The following is a 16784-nucleotide window of genomic DNA, read 5'->3' as shown; positions in this document are numbered from 1 at the left end:
TGCACGTCACCCTGTTAATATTCTGCGGCGTGAAAACCGACCCGCACTGCCACCTCAAGAACTTCACACCAGCAATGTTAGAACGTGTATTTGAAAACATGACCCATCCAGTGCCACTGCGTTTAATTAAATGACATTTGGCGTGTTACCAACTTTGAAAATTTTTTGTTTTGCGGGAAATTCAAACTGTCCGCACTACTTTATGATCACCTGGTACCTAATATCGTTGATTCATTCAACTACTTAAGTACATAATTCATTGCATTATGCTATTTTGTGGTTAAAACACCGTGCAGTCGACTATACCTAAAAGTGCAGAAAATTCCTCAGAGGCACTAAGTATTAAAACTTAAAAACTGCTAGTGCAGGAGAAATTAAGTAATCTTTATTAACTCTAAATACTTTACATTCATCCGCTCCTTCTATAAATACTATGCAATAGTTTCATAAGTAAATCGTGTGGTAATTTCTTAGGTAGCCGATCGATTTGTGATCGAATTTGCTTATCAGATTCGTCTTCATGCATCAAACATAAATTTTGGAGATGACTGCTTGCCATGGTAGCGGTATAAACAGTAGCTTGTGTACTGGTCTCGGTACTGGTCGTTTCTGTAATTTTTCATCAGGAAATATGGAAATAGAGAGTGATTTGGTTTATTGGTGTTTTTGTTTTACTTTTTGAAAGTTAAACGGACACAGGGGTTCCAGTGCTTCCAGTAACATCATATTAAGACGAAAGCACATAATTTAAGGATGGTTGAAAATTAGACAAGATATTAACAACACTACATGTGGATGGCAGATAATCCATCACATTCTGATGATCTTGAATTCGACTCATGTGAATATGAAATTCCTGAGAAGCGCTAAATTTTAAAGCTTAAAAACTGCTGCTGCAGGAGAAGTAATCTTTATTAATACTATGTAGGTTAGGTACCTACATTCATCCGCTCCTTCTGTAAAGAATACGCAATAATTTCACAAATAAATCGTGAGGTAATTTCTTGGGTAGCCGATCGATTTGTGATCTAATTTGTTTATCAGATTCGTCTTCATGGATCAAAGCTAAATTTTGGAGATCAAGCTGGTCGTATACGGAACGAACTGCCAAAATAGCGTTATCATCTAGCACGCCATAATTTTCCTCTAGGATAGTTCTTTGTGCTGGGGATGCTCGTTCTAACGCATTTACTATGAACCATGTACATTTACCTTTTTGAATGTCGGTGCTAGTCGTTCCCGTTAGAGTTTTATAGCCAAAACAATCCAAGTAATCATTCTACGAGGTCCGTAAAAATGTTAAAATCACTAACTAGTCATTTACCTGTAGTTGAAAGTGCCTTCCCATTTCCATCATAACGTCGTTTACTTGTTCGTGTAAAGCTTCATCGTTTATACCGCATAAGAGTAATGCAGATCTAACGGGAAGTGTAAACAAAGGCCCAGTTTTACAACGGGCGATATAGTTATACGTGTTTATGTTATACGGAGGGAAATGAGGTACACCACGTTTGTCGTAAATCAAATCCACGGATTGCCCCATAGCCGTTTCCCTACTTACTTTGTGGAATAATTCAACAAGCGAGATGTAGTTGCGGTGATTCCTCAAGTATTTCTTTATGATCATGAATAGTCCATTATATATCCACAATGCATCAGTGATAGCTTGCATTCCGACATTTTCCACCAAATACCAACATGGTAATCCTCGACGCGTCGGAGAACCGTCTTGAATGTCATCCACTATTATGTAACTAGTATGCAACTGAAACAAGGTATGTATTTTAGTGTTGACTATTGTGCATCGTTTAACCATTGTTACGCACAAATATCGAAAACGCTCTATGAGCGAAAATAACGCACGTCGCACATAACGCGTTACGGGCGAAGCTAAATGTTTTAACACCGAAATTAAGTATTTTTCCGTGTTACGGAGATTATCTCAAAATAGAAAGTAGTTTTACACTTACGTTTGCTACTTTGTTATACAATTTGATTCATACCTTTGTTCCACATTATCTTTTTAAATTGTTAGTAAAACGAGCTGATATGCATAATGTAGCCCTTCGAAATATCAATACCCAGTACACTATACCTAAACATACTACAGCAAAATACAAAATTTCCTTTGAATACACAGCCCCTTGCATGTTAAATAAATATCATGTACTATTTCAACTGTCATCTGCTCATCAATTTAAGGAAAAATTTAGAAATCAGTTGTTAAATTCACAGAAATTGGCAAATTAAATGTGTAGCCAAGTACCCGCTTTGTAGTTTCCAATTAAGAATTATTACGTAAAATAATAACACTACCTATTTATAATAAGCAAAAATACTAATCCTCGCCAATTTTGTAAATTTATTTCGATCAATCAATGTCTATTTGTTATTTATAATTTTAATTTAGATTGTTGGCATATAGAATATAATAATTCTTGCTTCATTGTTGATTTTCGTTGTTTATATACATATATTTTATTGTTTCTATATTTAATCTAGTTTTGCATGTTTATAAGACCATCAATGTTGTTATATAGATATATTTAATTTTTTTGCAACTTTATAAGATGTTATAGTTGAAAGTATGTCCAGGAAATATGGCAAGTTTTTAGGCAGGATTGAAAACCGGCTTTGCGGAATCTTGTCCTTTTGATTACTTAATAATCAATAAATGTTATTATTATTATTATTATGGTCGTGAACTTATGCCCATAACGCGTTGTGGTCATTTTAGAAACGGCCACAATGCGAATTGGATAGTTACAATCAACCGAACACCGGATTTTTTCAGTTTTAGTATCGCTAGTAATTCAGTTATTAATTTGATTTCAAGTATGCCATTTCAATCGCTATTGTAATACTAAGAAAAAGTTTTACCGTTCTAAGCAAGTACAATGCAGCTCCTGAGTAGCTCCTTTTGTACAATTTGGTTCAATATCTGTTTTAATTAAAAATTACTTGTTTGTTGTTTAAAAGTATTATTTGCTTGTTGGTCACTTTATTTTCATGTTAAAGGAATGCTGTGTGCAATGGAATGCGGTCAACTACACCGCCCACAAAAGACCTGCCCAGCTAGCAAATTAAAATTGTAAAATAGAATTTTTGTAATCTCTCCTCTACACTTCCGGTATCTGCTACAAAGAAAAATTCAATGTTAACCTAAATTACTGGTTTCGGAGACTCGGTATCCTCGATCAACTTTCGGAAATTCCAAAGGATTATAACTACAGAAAAGTTAATTAACACCTGACACAATTCTGGCCACGAGAAAAAAATCTGTCACGAAAACTCTATCCGAATCACACAAAGAATTCGAATAAACACACAATTAATTGATTGGCAATAACAAAAATTTTATCTGAAGCACACAAAATGAAAAATTAAAACAAAATTCCTAAAAGAAAGAAACGATTACAAAGATTGTTTGAACAAATAGCCCCGCACCAGGCGGTCGATAGTTAAAAATATTGAAAATCTTAAATTACTTTTTTTCTCTTATAAGAGAACAAAGATTTGCGATTACAAGGTGCATTTAATTTCACACACAAACGCTGACAGGTTCTGATGAACTTGACTTTTGTTTAACACACAAAACTACTTGATGACAACCAACATTAACTTAATGAATAAATTGATAAGTTGTGGGTGGCTCTTCAGACGGTTCAAACTTTTCACTGTTAATAACAAGAGAACCTTAATAGAAGAAGGCCTCATGATTGCACTAACTGCTTGATTTTTCAACTTTTTCCACAAAGTGGACAAAGGGCTTTAAACTTCTCACACAACTTTGGTTAACTTGCTTCTGCACAAAATTAAAATAATAATGACAAACTCCGCCTTCAAATAATCAAATCGGGCGGACTACCCGAATAAAAATAGCGTACAGAAACGTACACGCTTTCCAACCGTAGGGAACCAGCCACGTTTTATATTCCCTGGGCCAAATCGAACTCTTATTAGGACTCGCCACTTTTTTATCCTATGAATTTATGTAATTTAATTTCGAATAACAATATTAACTTAGATATATTTCACAACAGACTCGATTTATTTAAAAGTAAGTTATCTGAATTATTAAATATTTAAGATTTCTAATCTCAACCTTATAATTTAAAAAGAAGTTCAGTTATCTACACCGTTTTGGGCTCTAGCCTGTGGTCTAGTTGTACTTCGTTAAATAATTTTGTGACATATTACAACTAATAAATAAATTTGAACTTGAATATATGGAAAGTGCGAAATGTCACTAGGAAACTTGGAAATCCCTCCTAGTAATTCAGACGATCCTGAATTCCGAAATGTTAACTGGGGCACTAAAAAGCCGCTATGGAATACTAAATTGGGGCACGAAAGCTGCTATGACAATAACGGTACTGACCGGATTATAAGGGTGCGAACTCCGCACGCAGAAAAAATGGAGCGCGAAAAAATACGTCTGTTCGAAAACCCAGCAACGAACCCTACGTCTCGTCTGTTAGCCTTGAACACCAACAGCGAACTCTACGTCCGGTCGTTTCGAAAACCCACAGCGAACTCTCTCCTTCCTCAAAAAATGATCCCTTAATTCCTCCTACCGAAATAGTAACAATACACCCTAATATGCAAAAGCTTAAACATGGCGCAGGATTCGCATCGTTTAATTGGTTAACAGAAAATGCTTACTCAACAATGAAGGCGACATATACAGGTAATTAAAATGTACCAATATAAGACAAATTAGCGACTTCTTGTCTCCAAAGACTCATTAATTTACAAAGAGAGTGCTAAGACGGATATGAACGAAAGCTCGCCAACTCCAATCGACAAAATAAAGAAATGAACATAGTTTAAAGAGTATTTGCTTGACTGATTGCGAACTTGAACTACAAGCCACCTTTAGATTTTAATTTCCGTAATTTTACGCGAAACAAGCCGAAAAAAATTCAAATCAAAAATACGTTCCTGTGACACCGCAGTGTGGGAAAATCGTTATTCCGTGCATCGAGGATACTTGGAAACATTTTCTTTCCATACAATGAGCACAAAAAGTATCTTTTCAGCACTTGCGATGAGGGTTTAGGTATTAGACTAATACCAAAGAGTAACCATAATACTCTTTGCTAATACTACTCTCCTTTGTTAGTTAGCGCTCTCCAGCATTTTGTTACTAGCAGTAAGATTGCATCTATACTATATGAAATTAAGTTGTGGTGTTGAGTGAAAAGTGCTCTCAACGGTTGGGGGTGGTTTTTGGATATAGATAGATATAGGTGAGACATTTCTTGATAAAGTTTGTTTCCCTCTGACGGCTGGCAATAAAAAAACAGAGTTGCATTGTCTGATATTTATATAAGAGCCACGTAACGGAATCATTATCTAGAAGTCTGTTGATTAAATGCGGTTAGGATTTAATAGGGACATGGGAATCTGGAATTAAATCCTGGCATACCGCGGAAAGTTTGCACAATTCATGGTAATAACCTACTCAAAAGTAATAAGATAATCCACAAGAACTGTTAAGTTGAAAATAAAACGCGTTTTCCAGGCATTAACATTAATTACTGCCATTTACATGAAAGAAGGTACACAGGGATTACGCATAATGTTCATAAACCTTATCGCGACGTAGGCTAGACAGCTAAAATAAGTATATGGAAAGAGCATACGTTTAACTCAAATGAATTCGGTTTTGATGGGATTCAATCCTTCTTCATTCAAAAAATCCATATAAAAATCGAGCGTGGGGTCATCTTAACAGTAAATGTGAACTTTGTACATTACGAGTAGGATAAATGGTATAATATGGTTACGATCTTTGTACTATCTTAAATGAATTTCGACCGAGGCCGTCAAAACCAATGACAGCTTATTATGACGTGAAAAAGTACCTACTATAAAATATTTATCAAACAACGCGCTCAACATTTGCACGAAACTACAATGCAAATGAAATCGATCGTGGTATTGTCTAAAACATACTTTTCCGCGTCCATGGATCTCTCGATGTTGTGACCACAATCAATATAGGGTTCATCCACAAGACAACCCGAACAACTTAGTATCAAACAGGTGTCATTTGTAAGTACCTTCTTCTGCCACTCCACTCTGTTTTCGAGTTATTCAGCCTTTGATTCCATTTTCCCTGTTACAAGGGCCTCTTCTAACACGCCGTTTTCGAGGTATTCGCATTTCAAATTTTGACCCACCAACGGATGCGCTTCCTCCATATCTACCATTTTCCCTTTGTAAGGGCCTCTTCTGACCGTCCGTTTTCGAGATATTGGCATTTGACGTTTTTACTTCATCAGTTGTATGCAATTCTGCCATCATAGACTGGTTCACTTATATAAAAAGCAGCGGTTTAACAGGTTCTAAGGGCATTTCAGACAACATTTGGCCAAATAGGCGTTTTTTACTAATTTGGACCTGCTGAACACGAATATCGATGTTGGCACCTCGAAATCTGATCAGGAAGTCCAGAATTCAAGATTGGGCCCAATTTGCGAAAATGTTGATCTTTTCACTCATGCGACCGATTCTTTCGAGCTAAAAACGGATTATAATGTTATTCCTGACGGAGGTACGGCACGATAATAATAGTGAACAAATGTTTAAACAATGATTCCATAGTTTTTCTAACGTCAAAATGCGTAAAAGTGGAAACCTTTTTTTCATAGTACTGTATGGCTACTGTTTAAATTTGTTCAGATCTTGTAATTATTAAATTATTTCTGTTTTGGCAAGCATTTTGGTTTCTGTGCGTCGTGTGATAGATATCCGCGATGTTCCATTACCTCACATATGGAAGAATTTCCTTTCATTAGAGGTAAACAAAAGAAACGAGTTATTGTCGCATCACCTTAAATACGCCTCATTTGACGGCGTACTGGTGATTACTGGAGGCTTCAGTGATGAAAGAAAAGTTTTCTGTAACCGTCAGACGACACAGATTTCCTCCTTAGAAGCTTTTCACAAGGAAGCGGATACTAGGATAACGCTACAGATACAGATGTATTTCTGTTGCTTCTTCATCACTTCGAGAAAATACTGGCAAACTAAGTTTGGTTGCTGACCGGTACTTCAAGAAAGATATGTATTTGTTCCTATCCATAATGATGTGCAGAGGAACTGGCCAAAAGCAGTAGTAACGAATATCCTGTCCTTTTACGCTATCACAGGAAGTGATGTCACGTCATTGCTGTTGTGAATTTCCACGCTTGGATGCATTTATTTTTATTTATTTATTTATTTTTTACCTTTATTTTTAAGCAGGGGGGGGTTTCAGGCAAGGCTGGTCTACCAACCCAACCCACTAGACATTTACAAATATCTATATCCGAACCCGGATGTGAACCAGAGAGTGTTTCAAAAGCGCTCTTCTTTACTGTTCACGCTGGGTACCATACTCCTCAGCGAGAAGATATATCTTTTGCAAAAATCTTCGTGACAAAACTATACAAGGTTGGTATCATAACTAGGTACATGAAACTTCACTTGTTCAGAGTATCGACCTGGCTCGCATATTTTAGGTGGCGTCTTTTCTTCTATTTAGGTAGCTGATACCATAGTTTCCACCGACGGTGCGCGTCCCGCTTAGTTCGGTAGGGAGAAGTCGCTACCAGACGTCCGTTTGGAAGAATGCGCACGTCCCTGGCCCCATCTCGGTTAATCAAGTAGGACTTCCCAGAGTGGAGAAGCATTGCCAGGTTTCAGGAGCTGCGAAGCTTTAGATCTAACAATTCTGAACTCCATTCTCTTGGGATTCCATCTAATCTTTTCTAGCATTTCATCCATTTCCATAATTACGGCATATCAGGTGTAAATCGCAAGAGGTAGTTCTTTGACCTTAAACTCTGAAATGTCGCTCAGACTAGCATATCTATCCTTGATTTCCTGGGGAAAGAATTGAAAATGGCTACATTCCCATTCTCACAACGTTAGATTAATTCCGAAGGCTGCTCTAGATATCGTCCTTTGTCGTTGTAAATAGGATTGCTCGTCAAAACTTTGTTAATGTTGCAAGGCTCAATTGATTTGTACTACCTATGTTCTCAAGAAGACGATCGAGCTAACACCATGAAAATAAGATATTTTGTTTTCACTTTTCTATATGCGTTCATACTTTAATAATAATAATAATATATCCTGAGTAACGGTAATTAATACGTAGCAAAATAAGAATCTTCCGAAACACCGCAGTTTAGTTGAACTCCTTCATTTTTTTCATTTAAAAATTAACGTAAAATTCGAAAGATTGTAGTTGTCAAAATAAGGAGAATTATGCAATATAAACGCATGTCGGGAATACTTATATGTGTCAGGATTACTAGAAACAATCGTTTTGCAAGTCCTCCTTTTGGCAAGGAGAGCTAGGAATTTCGAAATTCTTAATTTTACGCATCCTGCCGCTAAAATAGTACATTATATATCGAGGTAGAGAAGTCCAGTATTATTGCCTCAGCACCAAGATTACATCTTGAGGCGCTTGCGCCGAGGGGTGTAAGGTGCGAAGACAATAATAGACTTCTCTACCGTGGTATATATCTCGTCGTACCCAAAGGGTAAAACTTCAACATCACCTATCGGATCTAGTCTATGTACCTAGAGGAGTTCCACAGGGGAGTCTACTTGGCCCAATCCTGTTCTGTCTGTTTACATCGGATCTGACATTATGCACTACACCTGACGTCAACCTCCACTTATATGCTGACGACACGCAGCTTTATCTTTCTTGCCTACCAGAAGACATTAATACCGCGATCGAGATCTTAAACATTAATTTAAAGTGCGTTGCGAATTGGTCAAGTAACAATGGTTTGAGTTTAAACATAAAAAAATGTGAACTTATGTGTTGTGGTTCCAAAACTATGTGTCAAAAAGCCTTATCATTAGTGACAAATCGTGTTTTGATAAGTGGCACCGTAATACCCTTTAACCCTACAGTAAAAAATCTGGGTATCTTCCTTGATCAACATCTAACATTTGAATCTCATATCACCAAAAAGTGTAGCCAAGGATATGCCAAATTTTCCTACATGTATAAATTTAAAGACCTTCTACCTGCAAAAACAAAATGGAACTTGATGAATACCTTAGTTTTAAGTAATCTAGATTATTGTTCTAGTGTGTATTTTCCATTATTGACAGCTAAATTGAAACATAAATTGCAAGTTCTGCAAAATTGTTGCTTACGTTTTGCTTATAAAATTAGTAAACAGGACCATATAACACCCCATTATGTTAGCTTAGGACATCTTAAACTAGAACATCGCTTCTATCTCATGTATACTTGCACTATTTATACTATAATCAATTCCCTTACACCAACTTATCTATTCGAATTACTACAAACTAGACAAGAATTACACACACGCGATCTAAGACATGTTCAACGCTACAATATACCAGCTCATGTAAGCCAAAAATTTGAAAGTTCATTTGAATACATAGCATCAAACATACTGAATACTAATATGATTGATTTTACAACGTCCAATAACATTAATTCATTTAGGAGAACTATGAAGAAGAAGCTGTTATGTTTGCAGTCACAACAAATGTCTGTATAAGAAATATTTATTTATTTTTAGGAACATTGTATAATTATAGCACTCTAATTAATTTACACTTTTTCGACCTCTTAGGGCGAGATTGCAAACCGGCTTGCCGATATCTTGTCCCTTTTAAATAGAATATTGTATTTTAGTGATTATTTTAGTTTGGAAGCTCTCTTTTTTGTTTTTTTGTTTTATATTCTATTTAATAAATCTCTATTATTATTATTATTATTATCGTCGTTTTTTACTCACTCATGGTGGTATGCTTCACATGAGACGGGTCTTAACCAAGTCATCATGTGGTAATGTGTGGCGTTTAGTGTCATTGGTTGAGAAACTTTCTGACCATATTTGCCGTGTTTAGTAATATGGCCTTCTGTATGTTTGTGTGTATATGTGTGCTGAGCTGTAGTGCTTGTAAGTAATGTGTAAATGTTTTTGTTGTGAGTCCTGTGACTGAGAGTACGACCGGTACTATTGTTACTTGTTCTTGCTTCCAGAGTTCTTTGAGTTCTATTGCTAGTGGAGTATACTTTATGATCTTTTCTTGCTCTTTGTGTATGAGATTAGCGTCGTTTGGGATGGCTATGTCTATTAACTGTGTTGTGTGTGCGGTTTTATTAATTAGTGTAATGTCCGGTCTGTTATGTGCGATTGTCTTGTCCGTATGTAATGTCCTGTCCCAGTATAATTTGTATTCGTTGTTTTCTATGTAGTATGTTTAACGGTGTATACTTGTAGTATGGTGTGCGTGTTTGAATCAGTTGGTGTTTTAGTGCGAGTTCTTGGTGTATGATTTTTGCTGCTGTGTTGTCTCTATTCGTGTAGTCGGTGCCTGCAATTACTTTACACCCTCCTGTAATATGTTCAATTGTTTCTTGATATGCATGGCATTTTCTACATTTATCTGTGTCGATAAGTTCTTTTATGATGTACTTTCTGTAATTTCTTGTTGCTATTACTCTGTCTTGTATTGCCATAATAAAGGCTTCTGTTTCGGGAAATAATTTCCCCGCTGTTAACCAGGAGTACGTTAGTGTTTTGTCAATATGAATGTCTTGTACTAGTGCAAAGTGTTGACCGTGCAGTATTTTTTCTGACCACTTGATCTTTTTTTGTTCTGACGTTGTTATGTCAAGTGTCTCGTCTACGTTTTCTTGTGTTAGGTTGAGCGGTGTGAAGTTTTGGTCTATTTTAATTATGGCTTGATGAATGGGTGTCTGTTTTCTGTAAAAGTATGTCCTTAGGTTCTGTATTAGCGTGTGGTGAAGTGTCTCAATGTCAACGAGTCCCCTCCCACCTTCTTTTCTGCTGATCGTCTGCCTTTCTATAGATGAATTTGGATGAAGTTTTCTGTGTTGCGTCAATCTCGTTCTTGTTATTCGGTTCAGTTCCTTTAGGTCAGTGTTTGACCACTTAATGATGCCGAATGAGTAGGTAAGGAGTGGTATGGCGTAGGTGTTTATAGCCTTAGAAGTGTTTTTAGAGTTCAACCTGGATTTGAGGATGTTGTTTAATCTGTGCCGATAATTCTTTTTGAGCTGTGTTTTAAAATATGAATGATTTATACTTGTGTTTTGCTCAAACCCTAGGTATTTATATGTCTCATGTGGTTCCATGTTTCTTAGTATCTCATTATTAAGCGTTTCGGTTACATCGTATTGTTTGTGTTTTCCCTTTTCTACGTGAAGCATCTTACATTTATTTATACCGAATTGCATACCAGTGTCGTTTGTAAATCCTTCCGTGGTCTTTAAAAGCGCTTTCATTATTATTGCTATTATTATTATTATTATATACTATTTTTTTCACTACTAGCACTTGAAGTCCTCTAAATTAACATATTATATTGATAAGAAAGTAAACGGTTGGACAGAATTTTTTGTTTATTAATTTAACATGTCAATCAAGTACGTAGAAGTACAAGTCAAACAGGCCGTATTTTGTTCTGTCATTGAGATATTTTCAAAGAGTAATTTCGTTCGAATTTTTTCAAAATGTGATAATTTTAGGTATGTAATTTCTCTGGAAATGGCGAATGGTGGCAATTATTCATTTTAGAGAACTTGTCTAAACGTTTATTGAGCGAAATTTCGGGTTGTGTTTTCTAAAAGTGACAGCGTGACAGTTCTCATTATTGACTGCTAGTTAATAATGTCCACATTATTAACCACTTTGAACAAATGCCGAGAAAGCCTACTTTACAAGTGGAAAAAAGGTTATAATCATGTCATCAGACGCTAGTAGTGAAAAAAAAACTATTACATTATTGTTAAAACAATAGTTAACTATTATTATATCGTGACGTACGTCAGGAATAACATTATAATTCGTTTTTAGATCGAAAAAATCGGTCGCATGAGTGAAAAGATCAACATTTTCGGAAATTGGGCGCCATCTTGAATTCTGGACTTCCTGTTCAGATTTCGAGGTGCCAACATCGATATTCATGTTCAGCAGGTACCAATTAGTAAAAAAAGCCTTGTTGGCCAAATGTTGTCTGAATATGCTCCTAGGACAGAGAAACTTCGAAAAATGAACCAGTCTATTATAAAAACGACCCTCAGTTCTAAAGGATCACGCGATATGATTTCAGTCTTCCTATGGAATAATAACCCAAAGGGGGGATTATTTGTAACTGTAAGCTTATTCACACGGAAGCAACGGAGTTTTTTAGTTATTTCTCACATCCCGTTCTTTGCCAAATTTTCTACTCAAGTGAAAAAGCGTTTGAAAGTACAATTCGCAGTCTGATTCCTCTCTTTATTGACAAAAGTTGAGCTTTAATGAAAGTCTCGCATTACCGTTGCTATCATTTTACCATAAAAGTTTCAAACAAGGGTTTCTGGGAAAAAAAGCGACACAAACGCATACGACTTCTGATGAGTAACACTTACACATTTGCTTTGATGGGGAGCTAGCTTGAAATCCACTGAACGAGAGTGATCAAAATTTTAACCCACCGAGTTCCACTTTGGCCTAATCCGAGTATGCCGAAATCGACCGTCTGCCGTCTTAGGCCATGTTACTTAAGGCTCTTTCGTACTTCTTGCGTTACCAATTCCAAATGTTTTTTTTAGAATTTCTTTGAGAAAATAAGTTATACACCGAATGAAAACGTTGATAATAGCTCTTAACAATTCTTGGTCGGTTTTTCACAAACTTTCTACTGATATAACTATAGATTACGGTTGGATGAAAGCTGATTTTTTTACACACTAGTGATAGGTACTGCCAATGAGTAGGACAGTGTTTCATTTTTAGTTATGAATATTAAAAAGAACCACGACTGTGTTTTTTATTATAATAATATATAATATTCAAAACTTCAAATCTTAGCAGAACCAGAAAATGGAGAACTTCATCACATATGTTTCATTTTTAATTTTTTTTTTCTCTAATTATAAGATTATCTTATTATCTTATAAGATATTTTATAATTAGAGAGAAATTTCTCCTGAAATCATCTTGTAAAATCTTATGCCTGTACTAGGTACTCGGCGAATAGAACTAAATTACGAATTATGTCGTACACTTACCATCTGTATACACCAACCCAAGATATTGACTAATCTAATATTTTCTTCGGTTAACTTATTTGGATCTTCCATTGACGTATAAAATGCTATCGCCCCGAAAGAATTAACTTTCTTTCCGTATGGCAGATTGTACTCTAACATCTTTCTACATTGACTTGCAACCTCCGGACAATCTTTATAATACGGTGCATCGATGAAGTCATTCACTAGGGTTGGTAGTAGAGATTTAAAATATGCCCCCGCCTCTTTTGATATAAGGCCAATTTCTTCAGGTCCAGGAGCATTTTGAAGGGATCTGAAAATGTATGGGTCGTTATGCACAAATCGTATAATTTTCAAAAACTAGGTTTAGAATATTCAAAGGTCTACCGAAATTTTTTTAACCTCATTTAGAAGTGCGCCATCTTGAATTGTACAAAATACAGTATCGTATGATTAACTCTGCTATGAGAGTCGTAGCCTGAATTGATGCTAAGTGATACAACCGCCATCAATTTGAAATTGGTTTACAAAATGAAGGCTCACTGCCTCAAATGACACATGAAGGCAGAGAATTTTGTTTACTTCTCTGCTTCTTAGCAACGAAAAAATACTTCGCTGTTTGAATTTGATCAGCGAAATGGAACATTTGATGTCTCTACGTATAAAAAATCTAACTGGTATTACTTTCATTTAAAAAAAGTGGCCACTAAAATTACATTTTGAATATAATGCTGTTCTTCTTATGCGGCTCTAAAGTTCGCTGTAGCGTGGAAGACAAAAAATGAGCACTTCTGTCGGTAGCGCTCATATGTTAGTGTTAAAGTACCTTTGAAAAGTTGTGGCCTAACCAAAATAGAATTGACCGCGTTTTCACATCCGCCGAATGGTTTTCTATTAGTCCTCAAAGTCGAGCACTTTTTAAAATAATAAGATAGTTGATTCGAGATCGAGTGAAGAGTAATTTGTTTTTTTGCGTTCAGCAGCCACTATATCTCTTGTAAATACGTGCTCTCTTTGAAATTTGTTATAGGTCCTAACTCCCAATTTCCAAATTTTGTTATTTAATCTCCAACATTTTTGGTCCATCACAATTTGGTTGTCATTGTCGCCGAATGTAGCCTCATTTTCAAAAATTTAACGATGCAAAAATAGTGACCGACTTTTACAAGCTCTTCAACCATTTCAAAGATGAAAGTCCAGGATTCAACCCCCAATAAAGGGATGAAGTGGCAGTGGGAACTTTTAATATGATATTCAGTACGTCAAATTGGAACTGTATACAAATTTCTACCAGGTTCTATCGAAAAATCGCTGCTTATAACAAGTTACCATAGAAACGATGCGTTGGTACACCAAACCCTATGCTATGGTAACAAAAATAATTTGGAAACTATTATTGCTAGTGTCATAAGCTTGGTAATGAGTGACAATTGTGACAAAGGTGTATTTGATAGTGATAAAAGAGCAGCAGAAGTATGTGAAAAATTGTTACCACCAAAGTCCAAAAAACTATATCAGTAGCAGTACGAAGCGTTTAAGAAGTGGTGCCGCAGAAAAAATGTGAAACAACCTAATAATGAAAATGCCTTGTTAGTAATTTAATCTTTCCTGGATTTTCGTCCAAATTTAATCCCGGAGGGACAAAAAGTGACACTTCAGTCCTTGTCATAATGGAGTGAAGTTGTCACTTTAAGCCTAATTTACATTTGGCAAGTTTACTGGCGAAAAGTACTTGCTTATGCCCTATTTCTATTTAACTGGCACTTTCCGCGCATTTACACGTGGCAAGTTTACTGGCCGACAGTACTTTCCGCCAGTAAACTTATAAATGTAAATTAGGCTTTAGTCTCGGAAGTACGAAAATTACATTGGGTGCGTTCACCAGACGAAGCGCTTCATGAGCGCTACCTAAAGCCGAGAATACTCTAGCAAGGTTTCTCGCGCTAAATACTGGCTGATAGCAGTGTACACACCACAGTAAGTCGGATGTACGTTGATTTTTACACCTCGACAGTGATATCAGACAGCAACTAGCGTGAGAAACCTTGTTAGAGTATTTCCGCCTTTAGATAGCGCTCATGAAGCGCTTCGTCTGGTGACCGCGCCCATTACTAAAGTTATAGCAACGACGTTACCTTGCGTCATTTGAATCGTGCATGTGTTGGCAAAATTGGGCTGATCTTGAAAACCTATACGATCTCTGCAAAAAGCGCTTCATGTGTAAACTTACGTTGTGTGAAAACATTTTCAAAACGAATTGCACTAAGTTGTGAGACGAACAAACCTTGTAAAAACAACGATGTACTCATATCTCCTGATTATAATCCGTCGTAATAAAATTTAACCGGTATAAGTATAATAAATTGCCCCCGACAGGAGCAATCATCCCAGTTTCACTTGTTGACATTTATCTTAAAATGACGTAGATGAGATCTGATTCTGTAAAGTCTGTAGTTAGTAACCGTCAGATACGTTGCACATGAGTCACGTGCAAGTAAATATTATTTATACGAATAATAATTATTGTTATGTGGTTGTAAATGATTTAATGTAAATCCTAATTTGCTTTACAACCACATAACATAATAATAATAATAATAATAATAATAATAATAACAGAATAACAGAACTACAGGCTCACAACATACTAAAATATCTCCACCAAAAACCCAAGCAACTTCACAAATACAACCTCAAGAACAAAGAAACATCATAAATACAAGTAACGCAACATGTACTACAAAGACAGGTCCATCCAATAAAGTTACACGCCCTAGCACAGTTAAAAAACACAATACTCCTTCTTCTCAGAAACAACCCACTCGTATAAAACCGAAACGCAAAAACCTTAACAGCACCACAGGCTCACAAAATACTGCAATATCTCCACCAAAAACCCAAGCAACCTCACAAATATGACCTCAGGAACAAAGAAACACCATAAATACAATTAAAAAACACAAAACTCCTTCTTCACAGGCACACCACGTTATCACAACCCACTCGTATTCAACCCAAACGCAAAGCCAAAGAAACACTTACACAATAAACTCCATTTAATAAAATTACAGGAATTATTATAATGATTTTTTTTTGTTTTGTTTTGTTTTCCTCTTTCCTGATAGCGTTGGCTATTGTGCCCATCAATAGGTATGTTGGTTAAGTACGAATTACGTGTGTGATTTTTTTTATCTTTTATTTATTTATTTATTTATTTTTTTTTTAAGGACCCTACATAACTTCACCAGACACAGACACTAATCGTTACTTGATTTTAATCCGTGCGATTAGTTAACCAGGCTAGACCTGAGTTCTCACAAGAAACACCGACCATAATAATAATAATACAATAATGTACATAAATTTTGGTACAAACAGCTCACGATCCTCTACAAACTCAGGTAAACAAATTCGCACAAAATCCAAAAAACTGTCCCGCTTTCCTTACCCAAAGCATTATACAGGGTGATTCCTATAGTACCTGCCACCGTTTGGGAGCGTATAGGGGGTGCCTAGGGAAGTATTTTGATATAGGACACTTGGGGTCGGAAATCTAAAATAAGGGCGCCAGAACCAAATTTATCTTCTGGAATTTCACGCCTGTATGTAGGCAACCCAACCGACCGACGTTTCGCGCGGAGCGATGCAGAGCGAGTTAGCGCGAGGAAGCGACATGGGAGGGAAGGAGGGAAAACGACAGTCAAAAGCAATAACGTTTACAAGT

At 36.2% G+C, this 16784-nt stretch overlaps 1 protein-coding gene across 1 annotated transcript; it reads right to left on the bottom strand.

Moving 5' to 3' along the window:
* Positions 1-409: 409 nt before the first annotated feature.
* Positions 410-15331, bottom strand: LOC116159897 (farnesyl diphosphate synthase 2-like). The gene is made up of 6 exons (XM_031472989.1): positions 15196-15331; positions 13079-13373; positions 1325-1765; positions 1213-1279; positions 970-1146; positions 410-609 (listed from the first exon to the last, which is right to left on the bottom strand). Exons 1-6 carry the CDS (start codon positions 15303-15305, stop codon positions 410-412), a joined length of 1290 nt encoding a protein of 429 aa, XP_031328849.1. The 5' UTR covers positions 15306-15331.
* Positions 15332-16784: the final 1453 nt, after the last annotated feature.

The sequence above is a fragment of the Photinus pyralis genome, unplaced genomic scaffold (assembly GCF_008802855.1).
Source record: "Photinus pyralis isolate 1611_PpyrPB1 unplaced genomic scaffold, Ppyr1.3 Ppyr1.4_LG1, whole genome shotgun sequence".
Taxonomy (NCBI): Eukaryota; Metazoa; Arthropoda; class Insecta; order Coleoptera; family Lampyridae; genus Photinus; species Photinus pyralis.
The sequence above is the reverse complement of the archived record's forward strand: the minus strand, read 5'-3'. Positions and strand labels throughout refer to the sequence as shown.